A 16,967-nucleotide genomic window follows, 5' to 3' on the forward strand; every position below is an offset into this window, starting at 1 on the left:
CAAATACCTTTTTATTTTTTACTTCAAATTGTATTTTCCCCTCCCTGACTATTACCTGTGTTATATGTGTCTTGAAATGTCCATGTGGGCATTTGTGTATTTATGTAAGGTACTTGACACCTGGATTTTCCCCTGGGATCAATAAAGTTACTCTACTCTACTCTAAAAAACATATAGAGTGTGAATAGAGCGTGCAGAGGAAATGCACAGCAGACTACCAGCAAAGGAAAGGGTCAATCTCCTTGTGGCAACTCTGGACCAATTTGCTCTTGTGCAGAGCCCTTCGCTGCAAATCATGCATGTCTAACTTCCTTGCACGTCTCTCTCTCTCTCTCTCTCTCTCTCTACTCTTTCCTGCCTGCCTGGCGGCCTGGGGCTGTGGTGTGACCCAGAGACTGCGAAGTGTGTAACAGTACCCCTGCACTGCTAATTCCCACCTTGACCCCTCTGCTTCCACAGATGACAATCACGATATTCACATCTTGCGCAGACAAGCCAGCAGAGAGGAGGCCTTTTACGTTGCAAGATCTTGCATCAAAGTCTGTCAACCTGATCAAAGTCGTGCTGTACATGTAACGTGTGTAGATCTCCTCCAGATACACAACCCCAGGACGACCTCTCCGCAGATAAGCTGTCATCAAACGTGACGAATCGGTGGCTGGGGCTGGTTCACCGGTCGCCAGTTCCAGGTGAACGGCACCCCCTTTAGAGACCGCGTGGCCCCCCTCGCTTGGCCCCCTGGAGGTGGGGGCATCACCTCCTGACCCCAGCAAACAACCTCTGTCCATCACGGAGGACCCAACCTAAACTACGCCAATGGCCAACGAGGACCAGATGGATCGGCGTTTGCCTTTGTGTGTGTTATTCTTCGGGGTCAGCTTGCTGTTGCCTGCTCTTGCCTCTTTCCTCAGACAAAGCAGAGCCAGGGAGGGATGAAAACATTCCTTTGACTGTGACAGCGGTAATTACAGGCCGAGAGATGTGAGGCCTATCTCTGATCTGAGGTATTAAGAAACAAGCACGTGATGCTCTCTAGTCTAGGAGGCTCTCTTAAGGGGGACACACAGACTCAGTTGGGAGATAGTTGTAGCAGCCCCTTTGGTGAGGTTTGTGGGGATTGTAAAAGTTGTTGTTACCTCCCCCAAAACCACATTAATTCAACCCCCCCCCACCACCACCTCCCCATTCGCCAACTTCATGTCCCCAACCCCCAAACCCATATCGTCATCCCAATCCCATGTCTTTACCCCACCTCCACTCCATTTCTGCACCCCATCTCCAATTCACACCTTCTTTTCTTCATCCTACAATCCAATATCTGCACAATCAAATCCATCGTCTGCACCCCTCAGCAAATTTCTTCACCCTTCACCCATCTATGCACCCCCAACTAACAGACTGGGTAGGCGCTGGCTGGACCTCAAGTCTGAACGACATATGGATTACATAAGACTCGCACTATCCAGACAACATGTGAGGATCTCTTTGAAAAGTCGCTTCTGAGCAAAACAGGGGAAAGAGAGATGCGTAGAGTTGTAGAGATGAAAGCCACAAATGTGGACCGCACATGGTCCAGCGGCGGCCATCTTGAGTTATTTTGCTTGGGATCAATGCAATGGCAATGCGTTTGGGGGGCCAGGAAGGCTTTCTTTTCCATAAACAGCACCACAGCATCTGTCATCTTTTTCGCTCTGATAAAATATGATCAAAAAGACACAGTGCCTCTCAAGAAGCCTTGAAAAGTAACTAAATCAAATCCTCAACCCACCATGTCAGATTCTATCAGTCAAGTCTTGCAGAATGGCAGTGGGAAAAAATGAAAACATTCCAGACCACAATACCACAAAAAAATCCTCTCTAGACTCCGTCTGCTTCCCGGCACCACTTGCGTCTAGCAAGAGCAAGCTTTTAAAACACTAAAACCAGATCCAGTGATAGGTCTTCACAGCAAGAGGTTCAAAGGCAGAGACAGAAAAAAATGTCCCCCTTACCTTCCAGAGTCGTGCCTTTTCCCAACAGAGGGTCACCAAGTCCAGAAGCGTACTGTGCGCTGACAAAAAGTTCATACTCGGTGGCCGGGTCCAGATTTTCCAGCTGTACTGTGGTGGTGTCCCCCTTCACGGCCACCTCTTTCCTCTCACCCCCCTCGGCCGACTTGTACGCTACTCTGTACTGCCGCACGTTTCCTGGAGCGGCCTCCCATGAGACCTTCATGGTGGAGATGGTCTCGTCAAACACTCGCAGGTTTCGTGGAGAGCCAGTCACTACAAATTGGAACAGAGAAGAATATGTGAACCACCATGTACACAGAAGTTCCATTCGGTCCAATTTTTTATTATTATTTTATGTTTTTGAGTAAGGTGAGCCAAATTACACAGATAGCATACTCATACTCAATTCTCATTCTCATACTCATTGTTTACTCTCAATACCCTTTAAAGTGTTTTTTCAAAGCTCTGTATTTACAATACTATTTGGGGCCAGTAATATTGCATGATAAACCACCATCCCATTACCCTCCAAAGACGGGCAGTTTCTACCAACCTTCCTTGGTGGTTCCATCAATCTCCATGCCGCCTCCATTGCCAGAGGCGTACTCGGGAACCACTGAGACGCGGTAGGTGGTGAGAGGAAGAAGCTGCTGCAGCACGATGGTGGTGGTCTTGCCATCCGTCTCCGCCTGCAGCTGCTGCCCGGTGCCCGAAACAGCGTAGTAGGACAGCAGGTACCGCACCACGGCCCCAGGTGCCGCTTGCCACGTGACTCTGAAGCTACTGGTTGTCTCCTCTGACACGCTGAGGTCTTGAACGGTCCCTTGTTCTTAAAAAGGAAAAAAAACAGAGAAAAGGTTATTGGTCTTGTTAAACAATGCTCATTAGGGAAATGGGTAACTATACAGCACGGCTTAGTGGGTTTTTCCAAGTGTTCCATGCCAAAACCAACCAGACTCGAACGAGAACCAACACAAATAGACTCCTTGACTTCTTGCGGTGTGGAGTGGTGTGGTGTGCAACTCAATCAGATCTGGGTTCTTCTTACCTTCTAGTGTGGTCTCCTCGCCTATGAGTGGAAAGCTGTCTCCCTTCTCGTACTGGGCAATCACATTGACTTCGTACGTGGTGAGGGGGATGAGGTTAGGCAGGATGGTTGTCATGGTGTTCCCTGGGACCATCATGGAGATGTAGTCCCCGGTGACGTCCACAGCGGGTCGGAAGCGGACCATGAAGGACAAAACATTGTCGAGGTCGGACACCCAGGTGGTGCGGAAACTCCTGGAGGTGATCTCAGAAAAACTGAGGTCTCTAGGAGGCACAAGACCTGTGAGGAAAACGTGAGTTTAGTACACTCTACATAGCTTCGTTTATACAGTTCAGCGAACTCTACACTTTCAACTCAAAATGTTGCAAAGCAAACTGTTGTATTGTTGCACTGACTCTGCAATGACAGATAATAAGGTGCCAATTTAGCATCTCAAAGTATTTCAAATAAATGCCAATTCAAGACTCAAACACTTCTGACAAAAATACACACATAAAATTGAACTCATATGTTGTCTATTTACCAAATAGGGTGTGATATATCGAACTAAGGCCCAAAAGTCGATGCCAAAGCAACAACAGACCTTGCGCTGTAAAACACTCTTGGCAATTTCGGCAGAGAGAAATGGTAAAAGGCTTAAGATGGTATTTATTAACAATAGTGCTGCAGATCCTGTTGAGACATTTGCGTTTGTGGAGAAATGCTACAGAACTCAGAGTGAAAAAGGGCACTCAAAGCTTATTTTAGTGATTATGTCTCGCTTTTGTTGTCCTTCTCACACCATGAAACTTGGAACTGCACTCATTTGTGTTAATAGCCTAACACCTAATACATTTTAACTCAATGGAACAAACGGTTCAGAGGTGCAAGACAGATGTTCCTCTCATGTGTAGATGGAGCAGCTAATGACTCAATGAACTGGGAAATAGTCCACTTTGCTCATTAGAATGCTTTCCAATTAAGATAGTGACTAGGTCAAAATAGCAACAAGCATGCAGTCGTTATAGAGTTAAAGAAAAATCATTCGAGATTACACATGCTGTTACAATATCCCTTGAGATTCGGGCATCTGGAGGCCTGGTATTTAGAGGCATGCTTGGATATTTGGATATGTGGACATGAAGCAATCAAAAGCCACACTTTTGTGTTTGCCAGACAAGAGGACAACTGAACAAAAACAAAGATAGACATGAAACAGATTACGTCTGCTCACATATCTACTTCACAGCTCGAGCACAATATTTCCATGCTGTGTCAAGTTCAGGAAAAAGTTGTTTTTCTCTTTCGGGAAAAAAAGACCTTGCTATTTGTCTGGAAAACCTCTCTGCTTCATCAGTGCCCTACTACAGAGAAGTAACCATAATATCTGCTACAACACCTGATCTAAACACAACACAAGTCCTGACTCTCCTGCGTTTCTCTTCGTCTTCACTTACTTTTCTTCTTGATGTTCAACAGCTCCTGTTCAATCCTGAGGCAGATGGACTGTGTGAGCTCCTTGGAAATCCTCTCGAAGGCATCAAAATCCTCCACCTCATACACGTGCGTGTCAGATGGTTTGTTAGCAATGGCCTCCAACTCAGAACGCACCGCATCCTTCACACCCACAGCAAAGATCTCCACGTCGGACTCGCGCAGCTTGGTGGCTGGGTCTTTGAAGGAGTCGGAGGACTTGCCGTCCGTGATGAGGACCATGACGCGAGGAACGTTGGGGCGAGCCCCTCGGCCCGTAACAAAGATCTTATCCCGCACGTAGGTCATGGCCTTCCCTGTGTTGGTGGATCCTCCTCTGTAGGGGAAGGTCTGTACAGCCTTCACCACTGATGCAATGTCCAGGTGCTTGTTGAGGCTGAACTCCGTGTGTGGGTCTCGGCTGTACTGGACCAAGCTGATCTGGACCTTGTCGGCCCCGATGTCAAAGGATTTGACCAGGACTTCGATGAAAGCCCGGACTTTGGCAAAGTTGGCCAGCCCTATGCTGTAAGAGCCGTCCACTAGAAGGACCACGTCGGCTTGCACATCCATTCCGAGAGAGCAGTCTGTTAAAAAATGAAATAATAAAATAAACATTTGATTGCCTATTTCTACTTGTCTACGTCAATGATGTGAACTTGGTTATTTGCATGTATTAAAAAAGTTGTTTTAGTGTCACAAATCATATCATCATATCAATCAAATGACAACTGTCAATCATTTAAGAATGTCATGGTTCATACATGTGCTACTTTGTCTCAATAAAAAACCAAGAACTGTTCTAATTTATTACCAAGAGACACTTTGACCGGCTGAGTCTTCTCCATGGCGTTGATCGGTTCGCTAGGGTTCAGACCCTTGAGAGCAAACAAGCTGATCTCATACTCAGTCTCGGGCGACAGGTCCCTGACGTTGACAGAGGTGTGCATTGGCCCAGTGTAGAGCTCCTGCCTCTTGCTGCCAGCGATCATGGGAATGAGCTGGAGCTTGTAGCCCGTGATGTCGCCAGGTGATGGATCCCAGGTAACGCGCATTGACTTGGAGGCTATTTCGGTCACTTGCAAGTTTGAAGGTGGTTCAACAACTGTGTAGAAGCGCAATAAAGAAGGTCAAGTGTGAAAGAAGCTCACAAGCCTCACTACACTACAAGCCACTGACAGTTGCTAGTTGTGAAAAAAAACATGATTTTTCAAATGTGAATGTCTTCTCATACTGCCATAGGCACGATAATCAAGAATTTAGGCCTAAAGCACCTGCAAAAATCGCCTGCTGAATGCTTAAGAAGTTTTTGGGAAGAGGTGTCCTCAGCCTATAAAATCCTGAATAACTCAGCCTCTGAAGCACATAAAAACATGAAATAAGTTGCATTTAAAAGCTAACCCTCATCTTGCATTGGAATGTGCTCATTCAGTTCTTAAATACCCACACTTTAAATAAAAAACCTAAAATCTCAAGAACCTGAATGCAGCGTCTATGTCGCTCAAGACGTCTTGGTCAATGCAGGGTATACGCAGCATCAGGCTTAAATGGGTTAACTGCTGTATAAATGGTTACTCTTAGTCACTTACGTTCCTCCCCACTCACGAGCGAACTGAGCTGGTCCTCTACCCCGGAGCACACCTCTGTGATGAGCTTTTGCTGGACCTCTTTGATCAGATCAAAGTTTTGGACGTTGTAGACGTGTTTGTTGTGAGGGATGGAGGCCATTTCCCTCAGCTCATCTTCATCAGCTCCCTTGATGCCTATTCAGATACAAGATACTTATATGAGTATCAGAGAAACAAACCTGGACAAACAGATTTAATCTTGAATGAAGAATGACTTGCCTCCGAGTCGGAATGCAATGTAATGTTGGCATGTAATATAAACTACATTTAAACGAAAGTGCATCAGAGTTCTACCAAATGCATGCAAGAACATCGCATTTCCACTCCTTTTTCAAGGGGTTGGTGTCCAGGCCATTTACAACAAAGCACTGTTAGCACATAATAACTGAGTACTTTCTGATGGCTAACTGATAGCACTTACCCAAGACGAATATCTCAACTCCAGTGTTTCTTAGCCTCTTGGCATACTCCTCCACAGGGTCCTGGGACTTGCCGTCTGTGATGACCATGGCCACTTTGGGGAAGTCTTTCCTCGAACCGGCTGCCGCGCTGAAGGTGTTCTTCGACAAATAATCCAATGCATCGCCTTGAGGAACAAGTGACGCAATATGATGACTTAACAACTTTCTATTAGCACAAACACCTTCTACTGATGTAGGCAACATCTACTGATATAGAAACAGCCATAATGAATGTCTCAATTTGGTGAATAAATGATTAAGTTTCCAAACCCAGTTACATTCCTTGTGTGTGTGTGAGAGTGGGCATGTGCTTGCATGTGTGCGTGCGTGCGTGCATGCGTGCGTGCGTGCAACATGATCTCCAAAAATTCCGTACTCCTGGACATGGATGTTAAGGACACAAAATCTGTGTCCAGGAGCACGGATTTTGCCAAAATTCCGTGCTCCTGGACACGGAATTGTTTTCCGTGCTCCTGGACACGGAATTGTTTGAAGTGCTTTCTATAGGCTTTTTCCACAGTCTTGTGTTTTCTCAGGATTTTTCTCATTTCAAATATTTTGTCTAAAAAAAAAACATTTCTTATTGACAGGTTAGGTTTAGGGATTGTTTTGGTCTGGGCACAGCTAGTTTTCTTTCATTCATTATATGAGTTTGATAGCCACCAACTGGAAAAGGTATTTCTCAAAAATATGTCTTTAATGACAGGTTAAGGTTAGGGAATGTTTTGGTCAGAGCACAACTGAAATTGCTATAGCATTATTTTGTTTAGGATTAGTATTTGGTATGTATTTTCTAATGATTGAGTTAACACAGTGCTGTGGTAACAGCCTATAGAAAGCACTTCCGTGTGCCCATCACGGAAAACAATTCCGTGTCCAGGAGCACGGAAAACAATTCCGTGTCCAGGAGCACGGAATTTTGGCAAAATCCGTGCTCCTGGACACGGATTTCGTGTCCTTAACATCCGTGTCCAGGAGCACGGAATTTTTGGAGATCAGGCTGGTGCGTGTGTGTGTGTGTGTGTTAGTGTGTATTAGTGTGTGTGACATACCTGTCATTGTGTTGCCCCCTTTGTACGGCAGGTTTTTAATAGCCCTGAGGACATCTCCACGCTTGAAGTACTGGTTCAGGTTAAACTCTGTGCGCGTGTCGGTGCTGTACTGCACAATGCCCACCCTGGTCTTGTCCTGTCCGATGTCAAAGGCCCCCGCCATAGCACTGATGAAGCTGCGGATGTGCTTGAAGTTTTCACGGCCAACACTCCATGAGCCATCCACCAGGAAGACCAGATCGGCAATGGCACTGACCGAGCACTCTGGGGACAAAAGTTTGTTGGAGAATGAATGCATGAATGAATGATTGAATGAATGAATGAATGAATGAATTCACTTATTTACACACGTTCAGATTTAGCCATTACTGATGCAGTACGGCTGATCAACAACTGTACTGTATAAGAACAATAGTGAAGTTTGCAAATACCACCAGAGAAGCTAGAAAAGCAAATAGGATTAAGGGTCCAGAAAGAGTCCAAAGCTTTCACCTTTAGAAGAATTCTGCCAACCAATGTTTCCATTTTTTAATATAAAAAGTTCTCAGATAATTGCACAGTCTAGCCAAGAAACGATGGTGGTAGTCATCTAATTGCTAATTGCATAGGGATGAACGCTATAAAATCCCCTGAATTGACCTGAATGTTTTCATGGAGCTATGACAAGACAGACAGCATGACTAAACCTGGAACGAGTGGCCGTCTAGTCTAGTCAATTTGATCCACTAAGTGCATTCCGCTTCACAGCTGCATGTGCACTGGGGTACAAAAAAAGCCACTGTCATCATTTCTCTTCCCTCCATAAACATTGTCAACACGTGGTCCATATAAATAAATAAAACAATATTTTTTCTGTTGTTTACTTGTTTTTTTCTACAGCTCTAGACTGCATTTCTCCTAGGGTCATGGAAATTTGGTATACTAGGAAAAAAATTGGTTGTTTGGATAACGCTGCCTTTCCCCTGTTCTTTGTTCATTTTGGTTCAGTCTTAATATAAAGGAATACACCAACTGACTGACACGCACAAAAAATTAAAAACAAAATAATAACATTTGGTTAAAGCTCTCAGCATTTCCACTTCTGGCAAAATGTATGCCAGCTTGGAACATGGCGGCAAAAAGGTAACCTAAGCTGACATTATGCATTGTGGGAGTACAAGGAGCTCCTCTGTCAATACCGTAAGACAGGGCTCTCTCTTCAAAACTCTACTGCAGGACCCATGTCATCTGAAAGACGACAACACCCCCGCCAGTGGCGGACACTTATAGGGCCCCCTATACAGCTTGCCAAGCTCACAATATGGCCCCCACCACCAACACGGGAGGGCCCTGGGCCCAGGGGCAAGCGCCCTGCTCGCACTCCCTATAGCTCCGCCCCTGACTCCCGCCCCTCCACCACCAAGACCTAAAATGTAATGGGAACCCAATTGTGTGCCCACCCTAAACTGACGTTATGCACCCTCTCCCTGGGCCCAGGACAACTGACCCCCTTTGTACCCGACTGTCAGCTTCCCTGCTCTACTGTACTGTACGTCCCTGTGTGTTTCCAACCACTGTCAATGCCTCCAAGCTAAAAGTCTCTATATTCATAAAGCCAAAGGGGGGTGCGGTCAGGGGGGGGTTAAGGAATGTGTGAATCATTTATGGAAAATACATACTGCTGTCCATTGGAAAAAGGCAAACATAAAAAAATCTCCTAACATCTGCTAAGAGTATGAAGAAAATGATGTGTTCTCTTGTTTTTTTTTCGGGGATTTTTTGGAAAAAGGAAAACACTTCAAGTCAAGATGGGAAGTGAAGGCTGAAATACTCACTGATTGCATCGGACGTTTTCCTCACAGTTCCGCTTGTGTTACTTGACTGAACTAAAAGAAACAATTTGAGCTCTGTTAGTTCAAGCAGTATTCGGGCATTCTTCTGGAGACAATTTGCCGTTGAGTCACTCTGCAAATCGCAACTGAAAACAACCGATAATTGGTAAGCCTTCAAAATTATTTGGGAACTCTCATGGGCTCTTGGGGACTCAGGGATTTGTGCAACCACAGCAAGTCAATATACACATGGGCATCCGGGATACAAAAGACTGTATTATAAATGATTGTTGTAGAAACAGGCAGGTAGCTATAAACAGTTTGAACTAACTTGTTTGTTGTATGTACTGTACTTACTTGTCAGTGTGCCGAAAATGGGAATACTCTCCTCTCTGCCCAAATAAGAGTTTATGGAGACTGAGTAGTCCACATCCGGCGTGAGGTCAGTAATAGACATAGAGGAGGTCGAGGACGGGAGGCTGAAATCTCTAAATGCTTCTTCTGCAAGAACAGAACCAGTGCTTGTTACGTTACAAAATACACAATCCCTTCCACTGGAAGTAGATGGATGGCTGGATGGCTGGATGGCTTGATAGATAGATAGATAGATAGATAGATAGATAGATAGATAGATAGATAGATAGATAGATAGATAGATAGATAGATAGATAGATAGATAGATAGATAGATAGATAGATAGATAGATAGATAGATAGATAGATAGATAATGCGCTACACTTGAAAGGAAGTCCCACCTGTGTCTGATGTGACTTGTATCCTGTATCCATCTCTCTGTGATGTTGGATGCCTCCATGTCATCTCCACTGTGTTCTCATTTAGGATTTTAAATTTCAAGTCTGAGGGAGGCTCCACTGTAAACAAAAAAGCCGTTTTAAATGTTATTATTGGTTCACATTGAGATGAGAGAATTATTAAATGAATGTTATATTTGATATCTTGAGGGCGAACATTTTCCCAACGACAAACGCTTCACAACTGAAGCTGACTGTTTTGTTGTTGGGCAGGACATGAAAAAGAGAACGGGGTGACGAAACGGTAGCACAGAGTGACATATATACATATCGCCGGAAGCCATTTTGTGGTAAAATGGCATTTGTTTGAGTTGCAAGTACCAGGTGACCTGTGGTATGCAGCTCAAAGCATGGAAAAGTCAAGACTCCAAACGTGAAAATACAGACTACCTCCACACAAATACACAACCCAGAACAGACACTGAGGTGACCATACATATCATGCTGTATGCAATCAATTCCAAGCATGCCCAACAACCAGCCCCATGTACACATTCCCCAGTGGTGAATAAAAGTTGCATCAATACCACATGATCATACACAATCCCTTCATTCCCAAGTCATTGATTATACAATGGAATCCAATATGCCAGAACACAGTCGATGAACTGAAACTGACATAATAACATTATTCAATATGTTATATATATACACAGGGTATATATATACATATATTTCACGTGTGAGGTGAAATCCTTTGATGTTAAGACTTAAAACATGTCAATGGCATGGCACACATCCATTGCAAACCTCCAAAAAAGAATACACAGTTGTCATTGAAGACTTGTGTGTACTTCCTTTTCATTCAGAGTGAATTCCCAAGATGCTGTGAGAAAAGATACCGTTCAAACCATAAAAAAGAACTTTTTACACCAAAAGAAAACAAAAATAATGATGACGGATGCATTGTAAAGGTGGTGGTATAAAAACTTGTATGCACATGTCCACAATCAGGCTGCTGTGACAGCATCATGCACATGTACATATAAAAGGTGTGCAGACCAAACTGGAGGAAAAAAAATACGGACAAACACTTCCATGTACAACAGGAACCACACAGAGAGGCCGTGAGTATATTTTAAAATGATACTCTCAGGATGTTGCTTGTGTTACAGCAATATCAGAAGGGGGAGGGGGGTGCATTCAAAACAGTACTATTCAGGCTGTAATATGTGAGTAGATAGAGTATATGGCGCAGAAAAGATTTAGTGTTTCATGCATGTTATGTTCAAGACATTTACTGTACTGCCAATGAACTTTACTGTACTGCCAATGAACAATGAGCCAGGATGGGTAAAGTACAGTAAACCTACAATCTCAATGTAATAATGAAAATTAATGCAAAAAGCTATTTGTAGAGTCAATTTCGTGTACAGCATGGATCAACATGCAAACATGCATATACTTTACACACTGTATCAATCAATCAATTTGTTTTCACAAGGTCACAAGTCAAACCAAGCCTCACATGCAAGCTGTTCTTTTGAGGAGAGGAGAAGGCGGTGGGAGGTAATTCAGGTACAACAGCCTGGGAGAACATGCAAGTCAATCAATCAATCAATCAATCAATCAATCAATCAATCAATCAATGTGAAATTGATTGATTCCAAAAGTTGATTGATTACCCAACCAATCAACCAATCATCCAAACCAACCTCAATCAATTAATAAATAAATAAATCAATTCGTTCACAAGTAGTAAGTCAAACCAAGACAAACATGTCAGCTGGTCATGTAGGGAATGAAGAATGCCATGAGAGGTGGGGAAGAGATAGAGAGTAGGGAGTGTGCTGGGTGGATGTAGGGTTAATATTATGGCTAGAGTTAGCCTGTTAGGGTGTGAGAATATCATTTTGAAATATCGAGTAGAAGAAGCCACAGCTCATGAGACATGAGGTGCACAGGCAGACGACACACATGACCTGAGCAGTGGGGAGCTCAGGCCATGGAGACCACTCAAAATAAGGAGGCTCACCAACCTGTGCACGTTCAACCGCATGTTGCTTTCCTGTGTCCAAAGGGGGCCTTTTTGTGCTGGACCCACACATATTGTGCTGCGTGGGGGTGGTAGTCTTCACCAAAAAATGTGAACTGACCGCGCATGAATATTTTTTTTCTTACACAGCAAAATTGGCAGTGTTAATCCAAAACTTAGAGAGTAGAATCAGCACGTTTAAGTGTTAAATGTGACTCTCGAAGTCCTGAATTAGCAGTGCGGTATTGCTTGTGCAACATGTGGCAAAACCACTATCACATGTGACGAGACACGAACTGACACGAAAAATACGAAGTTTTTTGGAGCTATAGAAATGATGAACAGTCTTTCTGAACTAAAATTTTGTTCACATGAGCTCAATTCAAATGATGATAATTAGATAGGATTAGTGTTCACATATCCACAAGTTACAGGTCTACACATTGTTACAAGGTGGCTATTGTTGTTCACATAATTCACAGTTCTTCTCAGTGGCACTGGGCGATTGTTATTGTTCATGTATCCACCAATCATAGCTCTTGGCTGCTACTGGGCGTGGCAGTAGGTCCCGTCCGCTGAAGGAGAACACCTCTCGCTCTCTTTAAAGAGCAAACTCTGTCCAGTGTCAATACCCTCTGTCTCCAAAGCAGCCAGGCATTCATTCTGGCTGGTGCAACTTGCCAGGCAACTAGCGGGAAAAAAAATGGCTTTGAGCCTCCCGGAGAAGGAGAACAGATGCCAAAGTAATTCCACATCATGTGCTGACATTAAACATTACTGCATATTAACTTTCCATATGAATTGTGCAACTCAGCATTTTTTTTGGTAAATGTCTGAAAGATGCCTAAAAAAGGCTTCTTTGTCTCTCAGCCCTGTCCTAAGAGCTAATTCCCCCCTCTCTTTTCTCTCATATTACATCTTTCCATTCTGTTTCATAAGATATATGGGAGAAGACATCTGACTCCCCACCCCCCCAAAAAAACAAATCTGTGGGGGGAAAGAATCGGGATTTTCCATTTGCTGTTCCAATTTACTGTTGAGCCTATATAGATCAGATGAAAATTAGCTGAAAATAAGATGATTAGTCCGTCAAGACACGTTATGTAACCAAACCTTTTAGTGATGAATACTGCTTTTACCTGTAATGAAGTGTATTATTACAATTTATTTTTACATAAACACCCAATAAATGGTTTGTGTGCACACCAACATCCTTGTGCTCTCCTCGGATACAAATACGTTTTCTGCTTAATAATAGTTCCTGTGTTTTTTTCATATTTTGATTAAAAAAGACAGATTTTTGTCTTTTTTGTCTGATATTCTTTGCTTAGAAAGACTGACAACCTTCACACAGGCCTACAGATGATCTCATACACTCAGGTATGTAGGCTACCACTTGCTGTCTGCAAACGACCACAGGAAGCGTGGAAAAATCATTCTAGACTCCATCCTGCTTTGAGTTTATTTTTCCCCTATTGGCCTAATGAAATTAGAGCTTAGGTGAACTTCAACATATTAAACTTTAAATCGGAGAGCACATGTCAGATAAGTGGTTTCAGATAAATTTAGACATTTTTGTATGCGCATATTAAATGCAAAAATAATGATAACAACACCTCATAAACGAGATCTAATGGACTGTGAATTGTAGACCGTGTAGTTATGAGTGATGAATCATTGAAGACTTGAGAAAATCATTTGGAATGGTACTTCAGAGCCGAAGAGAGAGAGAGAGAGAGAGAGAGAGAGAGAGAGAGAGAGAGAGAGAGAGAGAGAGAGAGAGAGAGAGAGAGAGAGAGAGAGAGAGAAGAAAATAGAGTGGGAGATTACCTTCTTGTGCTGCTACAGAAGTGAAGAGCAATGCGAGGAGGGCGGCAGAAGCCACCGATAGCCTTATCTTCATTTTCAAGCAGGGGCTCAGCAGATCATGAACAAATCTACAAACACATAATGATTTAGTCAGATGCCATGCACTGAGTTGAAGATGGTGGGTGTTCAAAGCAGAACAAATGATAACATTGGATTTAGGAGAACATAATACATGGGACTGATAATAATAACAAGGGATTATGTTGAGTAAAAAAAGGAGACAGTCTCAGATATTGCATAAATTCCACAAGACGCCAAAAAAGAAAAAGCTCCCATAAAACAAGTAGCCTAGTGTGCTTTCAGAGGAGATAACATTATTCAATTTAGTCTACAGTGATGAATATCCTATCATCACTTGGTTTTTGTCTTGAATTATAGATCAAAGTCTATAGAATCTGATTTTTTTAGTGAAAGCACAGTCAGGTGAGCAGCATGTAGACTATGGTTGTTGGGCTCCCTCCAGTGGTAATGTAATGCATTGAGACCGCTGAAGTTTGTGTGATAGAATGGACTTTGCAACAAACTTTCAAATAATTTTTTTAATATTTATAGAGATATGAAACTATAGTAAAACATAGAATTACTATGGAACACACTCAACATGCAAACTGTTCCACTTTTTAACCAAGTTAATTATTTCAACTTGGCAAACTATATTGGTGAAAATAGGCAATTAAATAGCCTAATAACCCAATTCATTGAATGATTCGATGTGCGTTATTGATTCTGGTGTAGTAGCCCATGGAGATGTTCTGACAAGGCTCAGCCCATAAAAGCTGAGAAATAAATGCAGCCCATAGTCAAGACAGAGTGGTGCATCAAAAAAAGAAAAACCTACAAATTAATAAATCAATTTTCAATTTCAAAATTTGAACAAACAATATCCAACACGTGTAGCCTAGTCTTTTATCTTACCTGCAAGAGATGGGGGGAAATAGGCGACTCTGGTGTGTGGAGATGCCCTCCTCTCCTCAGTAAGCCGGTGAATGTCCTCCACTGGGTGCCGAGACAAGACTCCTCTACTGGACTCCCTGACGCTTAGCCTGGAGATAGCAGAGACTTGAAGGACAGCCTCTTTTCAAGTGGGACGGAGCTTTCTTCACTCTGCGCCTTAATAGGGGGTGTTTCTACCTTAAAACCCAAGAAAGAACCTCCTGCAAGTTATCAAGAATTCCCAAAATGAATGCACAGTGGCGTCCTAGATTAGTTTACGTCTGAAATGAAAAAAATATTCCATGAAGTCATGACACTCAAGATGGACAGTGAAAGTCTACTTGGGGTTGTCTTTCTTTCAGATAGCAATAATAAACCAATGAGCAAGATGTCCGAATATGTCCAAATCAAAACTGCATAAAAAATCCCAATATGTTCAATTCAGTCCAACCAATTTCCATATAATTTACATTGTTAGAGAGGAGCGACCAACAGGTAAAATATCTCTGAAGTGTCTGAAAGACACAAAAAGTTCCATATACTGATCGATTTATCGTCTACATCACGTTTATCCACATACACAGGGGACACAAGCGAAACATGTTCTGTTCCTCAAAATATTAGTGAATGGCGCCTCTCCGTCAGACCCGCTCCAAATCCGAATGGCGTCTCTCCTTCCCAATAACGCAGAAATACCAACTTGGGGTGGTGCGTAATCTTGTGTGTAACCGTGTACTGGAGAAATATACAACCCAGATAGTCAATTAATAATGTATAACTGATCATTTTAGGTCTAAACAAACATACATAGCTGTTTACAGGCATTTGAATAGACTTCAGAATTGAAGAGAAGCTGCAGGTTTTAATTATGGGAACGTGAGCCAGGTTTCTTAGAGTAGTCAAGGTAAATGCTGCCCTCTAGCGTATGGCTACTGCATCAAAGGCTTTAGTTGGAACTGAGACATGCCAAAGATTCCATTTGTTTTGGATTGCATTAATAACCACTAATCTTTGTATATCCCCCTTATTTTCATTTTAAGCTCATTTGAAAAATCAATGTCAACTCATGTCTGAAGAATTCCACAGCAAATTATAGCCAGCCTGAATATGTCTAGGTCTAATGCTATAGCCTGTTGAGGGGGTGGTAGGGACGCTGGACGCCTGGACAAGCTGGTAAGGAAAGTTGGGTTCGGTGGACATGGAACTGGATGCTCTCACAACAAAAGCTGAGGATAGGACCCTGCGCAGACTGGACATGCTCGACACAATAATTACTGACACTCCCTGCACCTGTTTCTGGCCAACCAGCCTCTTCAGGTACATCCTGTGACATCCCCTGCTGGACAGACTACAGACGCCTTTTGTCCCCAGGGCCATCCAGCTCTTCAACACCCTACAGGATACACTAAGACAACAAATGGAATCATAATCCAAATTAAATGTGTGAGCAGGGTTATGTGGCCTCATTTGTGCCCCTGGGAGTGGACTGTACCATTCCTAAGGGGGCACAAGTCAAACTGGGTCATTTTTTTCTTTGTGGCCTCCAGCCTCATGATGCAAGACTCCCTCGACATAATTTATGAGTTTATTTATATTTTACAAAAAACACAATTCAAAGGTAATTTTGCCATTTGAAATTGGGTTGTTGAATGGGGGAAAGCCCTCCAAAAGGTTGCTCTGTGTTGGTTGTTTTCTCCAAGGCGACGGGCGACACTGAGGCAAGAGGCCAGAAGTCACAGGAAAGTACTGGAGAAAGTGGGCACGACCATGATGAAGCAGTGCTGCTTTTGCCAGGCAGCGTGCATGCTCACTTTGCCAGTTCGATGAATTCTGGTTAGAATTTTCTAACCACAATGCATCAAACTGGAAAAGTGTGCATGTGCTCTGCCTGGCTAAAGAAGCACTGCTTCATCACGATCGTGCCCACTAGTTTGA

General features: G+C 43.2%; 1 protein-coding gene across 3 annotated transcripts in view; it reads right to left on the reverse strand.

The window, feature by feature from the left end:
- The window catches only part of col12a1a (collagen, type XII, alpha 1a), a 91,430-nt gene extending 76,005 nt beyond the window's left edge, over nt 1-15,425 (reverse strand). For 2 of the 3 annotated variants that reach the window (XM_063184513.1, XM_063184511.1), the window contains exons 1-13: nt 15,015-15,425; nt 14,061-14,167; nt 10,199-10,315; nt 9,801-9,944; nt 9,447-9,497; nt 7,633-7,896; nt 6,541-6,705; nt 6,081-6,254; nt 5,306-5,596; nt 4,476-5,078; nt 3,040-3,318; nt 2,545-2,820; nt 1,992-2,264 (exon numbers count right to left, since the gene is read on the reverse strand). In XM_063184513.1, the coding sequence (XP_063040583.1) occupies nt 1,992-2,264; nt 2,545-2,820; nt 3,040-3,318; nt 4,476-5,078; nt 5,306-5,596; nt 6,081-6,254; nt 6,541-6,705; nt 7,633-7,896; nt 9,447-9,497; nt 9,801-9,944; nt 10,199-10,315; nt 14,061-14,133 (2,710 nt within the window). In that variant the 5' untranslated portion in view covers nt 14,134-14,167; nt 15,015-15,425. The remainder of the gene's footprint in view (nt 1-1,991; nt 2,265-2,544; nt 2,821-3,039; nt 3,319-4,475; nt 5,079-5,305; nt 5,597-6,080; nt 6,255-6,540; nt 6,706-7,632; nt 7,897-9,446; nt 9,498-9,800; nt 9,945-10,198; nt 10,316-14,060; nt 14,168-15,014) is intronic. The other variant, XM_063184512.1, reaches the window with a different exon arrangement.
- Between the last annotated feature and the right edge of the window lie 1,542 nt (nt 15,426-16,967).

This window comes from Engraulis encrasicolus, chromosome 19, assembly GCF_034702125.1.
Source record: "Engraulis encrasicolus isolate BLACKSEA-1 chromosome 19, IST_EnEncr_1.0, whole genome shotgun sequence".
Taxonomy (NCBI): domain Eukaryota; kingdom Metazoa; phylum Chordata; class Actinopteri; order Clupeiformes; family Engraulidae; genus Engraulis; species Engraulis encrasicolus.